At 31.1% G+C, this 6,398-nt stretch overlaps 1 protein-coding gene across 1 annotated transcript; it reads left to right on the top strand.

The window, feature by feature from the left end:
• Positions 1-1,537: 1,537 nt before the first annotated feature.
• On the top strand, positions 1,538-3,576 carry LOC106379602 (probable ubiquitin-conjugating enzyme E2 26). Its single transcript, XM_013819520.3, has 6 exons — positions 1,538-1,775; positions 1,996-2,364; positions 2,461-2,524; positions 2,598-2,737; positions 2,817-3,128; positions 3,204-3,576. Exons 1-6 carry the CDS (start codon positions 1,704-1,706, stop codon positions 3,504-3,506), a joined length of 1,260 nt encoding a protein of 419 aa, XP_013674974.2. The 5' UTR covers positions 1,538-1,703; the 3' UTR covers positions 3,507-3,576.
• Positions 3,577-6,398: the final 2,822 nt, after the last annotated feature.

Below are 6,398 nucleotides of genomic sequence, written 5' to 3'. Positions count from 1 at the left end.
AAAGTTTTTTTTCAAAATTTGTTTTTGTTATCTTATTATATGTATTTTTAATCAATATATATTTAAACACATGTCACAATCTTAAAATATTATCAAATAATCTATTGCTATTTTCTTTTGATTAGATTATAAAAAAGGAAAATTAGTATTATATAATATTTATAATTACTTTTTAATAAAATTTGTTTTTGTAAATATCTTTGTATATATATTTTTAATTATAAGAAAGATTAACACATGTCACAATCTTAATAAATTAATTGACACATGTTGGAATTATGTTAATTAGCAACTTCGAAGAACCAAACTTTTATATAATAAGATTAGCCAAACAAACCACAAAAATTTCTCATCTCTAAAAACCTTGAAGCTTAAGTTGATTGGGCTAATTTCAACTTTAAAAAATTCAACTTGAACAATGATGTTAACTTAACAAACAAAAAAATCGTTAGCCTCTTTTTCCAAAACTCAATTTTAGATACCCTAAATTTATTATAAAACTAGTTCGCAACTTCGTATTAGGGATGGGTGTTCGGATACCCGTTTGAGTTTGGATCGGCTATTTCAGATACTCGGGTATTTCGGTAAAAGAGTATAGAACCCGTTTGGGAATTTTGACATTTCGGGTCAGGTTCGGATTTTTTCACTTCGAGTTCGGATATTTTCGGATATATCTGATATCGAACTTCAAACAATATTTTTTTTTTGAAAAACATGTTTTGACCCGTATTGAAACCATTCCTGAAACATTATACAACACAGGAGCACAAACAAGTAAATCAAACCAGACCTCTACTGAACACAAACAAGTAAACCACGTTTCATTTCTCTACTTGTAATAAACTTTACAACCAAACGTCAAACAAAATCGACGAACTTTTACGCATCATAATACAAGCAGAATCAAACTTCTAATCATCATACATGCAAAATGAAAACAAAAGAAAGAAATTGAAAAAAAAAATCGACAATTACCTTTGTTCGATTTCTTGACGTCACCGAGTAAGAAAAAAAAATGACTATTTAGGGTTTCCAATTTGTTAATTTATGATTTTAAATCTTAACCACTTAAGAAAAATCTAGGAAACATAATTTTCGGGAACACTAAACGATTTGTATGATGCTTGGGTATATATTGCACGACACAATTTTGGGAAAGGGAATAAATCATAAATAGCAAGGTTTTGGTTAAGTTTGGTTATGTTCGGGTAGGTTCATGTATCGAGTAATAACGGATCGGGTTCGGTTAACCGGAAAGGGATAGGATGTAAACCGATCGAGTATTTGACACTAACCAAACCCAAACCGAACCACTTACTTCGGGTCGGGTTCGGGTTTGGGTATCGGTTATTATGCCCACCTCTACTTTGCATACCCAACGACCAAATATCAATGGCCTCTGTCCACGTATGCAAATTGTGAAAAGAAACTGTGGTTTTAGATGGGGTCCATGAGCAGAGACCATAGTCGAAGTCTTATTCCACTTTAAACAATAAACTCAAAATGGAAATTAATAATTAAAAAGGTTAAATTTTGTAAAGATTTTTCTTTTAAAATTGAGAGAAATGAGAAATCTTTACTCTGTTAGGGTGGTGTGTAGTATATATACTGAGTGAATGTGAAGAGACCCAACAAAGATTATACAATCGCGAGAGGCTTCTCTGTCTAGTTGTGAAACAGAAGAAAGAATCAATCTTTCGTCAATGGAGCCTGACGTGGTGGAGATCGCTCCTCCTCTGTTCCCTTCTGGTTCGAGAACTCGTAAACCTAGAAAGGTTCCACCTTTCTCTCCTTTTATAAGTTTCCCGGAAGTTAAATCGTTTTAACTGAAGTGGTGATGATCCCTTGTGTGTTTAGGGTTTCGGTTTCGTTTTAGGGTTTATGTGGGTAACTTTTGGTTACTCGTGTTTTGTTTGCTCAGGTTTAGGGTTTCGTTTCTGTTTTAGGGTTTATGTGGGTTTTCGTTTAAAGTTTGGTGGTTTGATCTTGTTGTAGGCTGGAATTCCTGAAGTGATCGATGTGGAACACTATGAGTTTCGCAATGGCGGTCTTGTTAGTAATAACAACAATGCTAACCTTGTCGATAAGAAGAACAAAGGGAAGTCTATACAAGACGGCTCCTTGTATGATCATTTGGCTGATGAAGAAGTGGTGATGTCTACTACTCAACCTTGGGGGTTTCCGAGTTCTAGCAGCAAGAGATCTAGAAGAAGCAGTTCCGCTAGCTCTTCTCGTCCTAGAGCTGCTGTGGAGGTTGCTGTTTCTTCAGCTCAAGCTAATTTTCTGAGCGACTTTAAAAGATTTGACACTGTTGATAATTTCTCAAAACATCACTATGCTTCTCAGGGGAACGCTTCAAAGCAGGTGATGGTTAACATTCTATAGGATTAATGTTTTATTAATTCTTTACTTTTGATATTTAGCTGCCTCTCTCTCTCCTTTTTTTTTTTATCTTATCAGCACTCAAGGACTTGGGTGAAAAAGATTCAAGCAGACTGGAAGATTCTTGAGAATGATTTGCCAGGTTATTTAGTGTATATACTTTATGCAGATCAATGCTTGCTACATTATTCACTTTTTTTTTTGGTTGCAAACAGAGACAATATCTGTGAGAGCCTGTGAATCAAGAATGGATCTTATGAGAGCTGTAATTGTTGGAGCTGAGGGGACTCCTTACCATGAGGGTCTTTTCTTTTTCGATATTCACTTCCCTGACACCTATCCTTCAGTGCCACCAGTAATGTCCTCAACAACTACTTTCTCAATGTGTTCTTTTTTTTTTTACTTCTGATGACTTGTGATTTTGCTGGTAACAGATGGTTCATTACCATTCCGGTGGGCTTAGAATCAACCCAAATCTATACAACTGTGGTAAAGTATGCTTGAGTCTTCTCGGTACCTGGAATGGTAACGCTAGGGAGAAATGGCTCCCACAGGAGTCCACAATGTTACAGCTTCTCGTCTCAATCCAAGCACTCATCTTGAATCAAAAGCCATACTTTAACGAACCTGCCTACGGGAGGACCAAGGGGACTCCATCAGGCGAGGCTCATTCCAAATTTTACAGTGAGAACGTATACGTTTTGTCGTTGAGGACAATGGTTTACAGCATGAGAAAACCACCCAAGGTAAAATATCTAGTCAAAAACTGTGTGTTTTCTTGGAGTTTTATTATTAAAACTGTGCTTGTGGTGAGTGTGCAGCACTTTGAAGAGTTTGTTCGCAGCCATTACTTTGAGCGGGCTCACGATATAGTGAGAGCGAGCAATGCTTATATAGATGGAGCTCCTGTTGGTTCTATAGTTAAAGGCGGTGTTCAAGACATTGAAGAAAGTAGCGAGAGTGGTTCCATGAAGTTTAGGACCGAAGTGGCTACCTTTATGAAGACAGTTGTGGAAGAGTTAGTTAAGTTAGGTGTGAAGGAGCTTGAAGATAAACTGAAACCACCACCTAACGCAGAGGGCAGTAACAAATCAAACTGTAAGAGAAGCCTATCATCGAGGTGAGCCAAGTCCAACTATTTTGTTTCATTAATCATCTCCAAGCAGAAGAAGGAACTCATCTTCTTATGATTTGTTATTTTAGAAACTGAGAAGTAATTCTCTCTCATCATTTTAAGTTGATGATTTTTTTTTTCATTTTCTTTTCCAGTCGTATGTGTTACCAGTATCTGATTGATTACTTTTAGTTTTTAATTTTTAATTTTTAATTTCTGTCAACAGGTTGAGTCTTTATATTTATTGTTTTGTTGTTGTTGGTTATTTGGTGGTAACATCAAAGAACTTCTCTCGAATATTGGACGCCACCTCTCATCTAACACGGACGGAGTAGAGAAATCGTGACTCTTTTTGTCTCTTTATCGTTTTCTTTTTCCAATCTTTACTATGTGAACAAAGTGGTTTATAATTATTAATTTAGGTTTTTTTTTTGAGAAAAGAACTAGGTTTTAGTTTTACGTTTATGATTTCTGATTGACAAAGTAGAGAGATTTCAAATCAAACACAAGAATTGATTATGCTTATAGGTACTACTAATTTGGTTGCTATTTCTACTTTACCGAAGGCATCTTCGTTCTATTTTCAACTCTAAAATACTCTTTTTGTTCTGAGAGGTAAGATGTTTAGAATAATTTTTATGTTCCAATATATAAGATGTTCTCATTTTTTTAGGTAACTTTTAAGTTTATCAAAAACTGTGTAGCCAATTAAATTTAATAGTTCTATTTTGTAATTGGTTGAGTAGTTTTTAGTTTATAATTTTAATGATATTTTCTAAGTAAAAAGTAACTTTTTTAATAAGTGTGTACTACCCAAAACATCTTATATTTAGGAATAGAAGGAGTAGAGTTTAGAGTGAAAATATTCTAATGGTATTTTATTTTTCATTTTATAATAGAATAAAAAGTAATTTGAAATAGAATACCATTATAGCAAACTTCAACTCTATTATAAAATTATTTTATTTTAAAGAAAAAATAGAGTAAACTATTGGAGATGTTCTGAATAACCAGACTTAAAAAATAAGTGAATAGGAGCGTAACAGTTGGGTTATTTAGACATGATGTTATATCTGAAATGATATAAAAGATGATGTTCAAATTTATAGGTATTTTTTTAAATATTTTCAAATACAGTTGTGTAGATTTTTTAAAAAGATTTTTAGATTTCAAATTTTTGATATAACTCAATCCGAACCAAATACCGACATAAAATATCTGAACATGATATTGATTTTTTTTTTTAGTTTTGTTATTTGTCAACTTTTATGTTTTTTGATTTATAAGTATTTACTTATTTATGTATCTCAAAATTATACGAAACAATTAGGAAGATAATAACACACTAACAAACTTAAATATGATCCATATATATTTTAAAACGACAAATATAGCTCACTCAAATCGCTCAACAATCACTCAAATCGCTTTAAACCGCTTTAAACCGTTCTGAATCTCATAAATTCAAAAGCTGGCTCCAGCTAGCGTTTGCGGTTTGCGGACGATTGCGGGAGGGTAAAAAAATTTTCTTTTTTTAAAAAACAATATATATACAAAAATAAAAATATTTCATAAAAAAATTAAAATTGAAATTATGAAAATATTAAAATATATCTATTATATTTTAATTAATATTATCAAATTTTATAATAAAAACAATTTCAATAAATTTTCAAAAATTAAAATTATAACTTTCTAAATATAAATTTTATATTTATTATAATTTTATGATTTTTGATATTTTTATAATTATATTAAATGTAAATATTGTTAATTTATTATTTGACTGTTACTGCATTTGGTAGTTAACCAGTCATAAGTCACCCGCAAACACACCAATTTTTAACCGCAGTACCAGTCGTACAAATCTCTTAAAACCGCTAGAAACTGCAACTGTCCGCATTCACAAACTCTCGCAACCGCAACCGCTGTGTTTGAACCAGTCAGGCCTTTAGAATAATTTTTATGTTCTAATATATAAGATGTTCTCATTTTTTTAGGTAACTTTAAGTTTATCAAAAACTGTGTAGCCAATCAAATTTAATAGTTTTATTTTGTAATTGGTCGAGTATTTTTTAGTTTATAATTTTAATGATACTTTCTAGATAAAAAGTAATTTTCTTAATAAGTGTGTACTACACAAAACATCTTATATTTAGAAACAGAGAGAGTAGAGTTTAGAGTAAAAACGTTCTAATGATACTTTATTTTTCATTCTATAATAGAGTGAAAAGTAATTTGAAATATAGTACCATTAAAGCAAACTTCAACTCTATTATAAAATTATTTTATTTTAGAAAAAAAAATAGAGTAAACTATTGGAGATGGTCTGAGTAACCAAACTTAAAAAAATAGGTGAATGGGAACTTAACAGTTAGGTTATTTAGATATGATGTTATATCTGAAATGATATAAAAAATGGTGTTCAAATTTATAGGTATTTTTTTTAAATATTTTCAAATACATTTGTGTATATTTTTTTTTAAAGATTTTTAGATTTCAGATTTTTGATATAACTCAATCCGAACCAAATACCGACATAAAATATATGAACATGATATTGAACTTTTTTTTGTTTTGTTATTTGTCAACTTTATGTATTTTGATTTATAAGTATTTAGTTATTTATGTATCTCAAAATTATACGAAACAATTAGGAAGCTAATAACACACTAACAAACTTAAATATGATCCATATATATATATTTTAAAACGACAAATATAGTCATTTTGGTTTCAAAACTTTATTACATATTTTGAATGATTTTATTACTAATTTTTATTTACCTTTGTTTTCTGGATTAGAATCAATGTTATTTAGCAAATTGAGTCCAATCAAACCGTTGACAAAAAAAAAAGAAGTCCAATCAAACCGGGCCAAACCGGTCCTTTTTTTAAGAGA

Source organism: Brassica napus, chromosome A5 (genome assembly GCF_020379485.1).
Source record: "Brassica napus cultivar Da-Ae chromosome A5, Da-Ae, whole genome shotgun sequence".
Taxonomy (NCBI): domain Eukaryota; kingdom Viridiplantae; phylum Streptophyta; class Magnoliopsida; order Brassicales; family Brassicaceae; genus Brassica; species Brassica napus.
The sequence above is the reverse complement of the archived record's forward strand: the minus strand, read 5'-3'. Positions and strand labels throughout refer to the sequence as shown.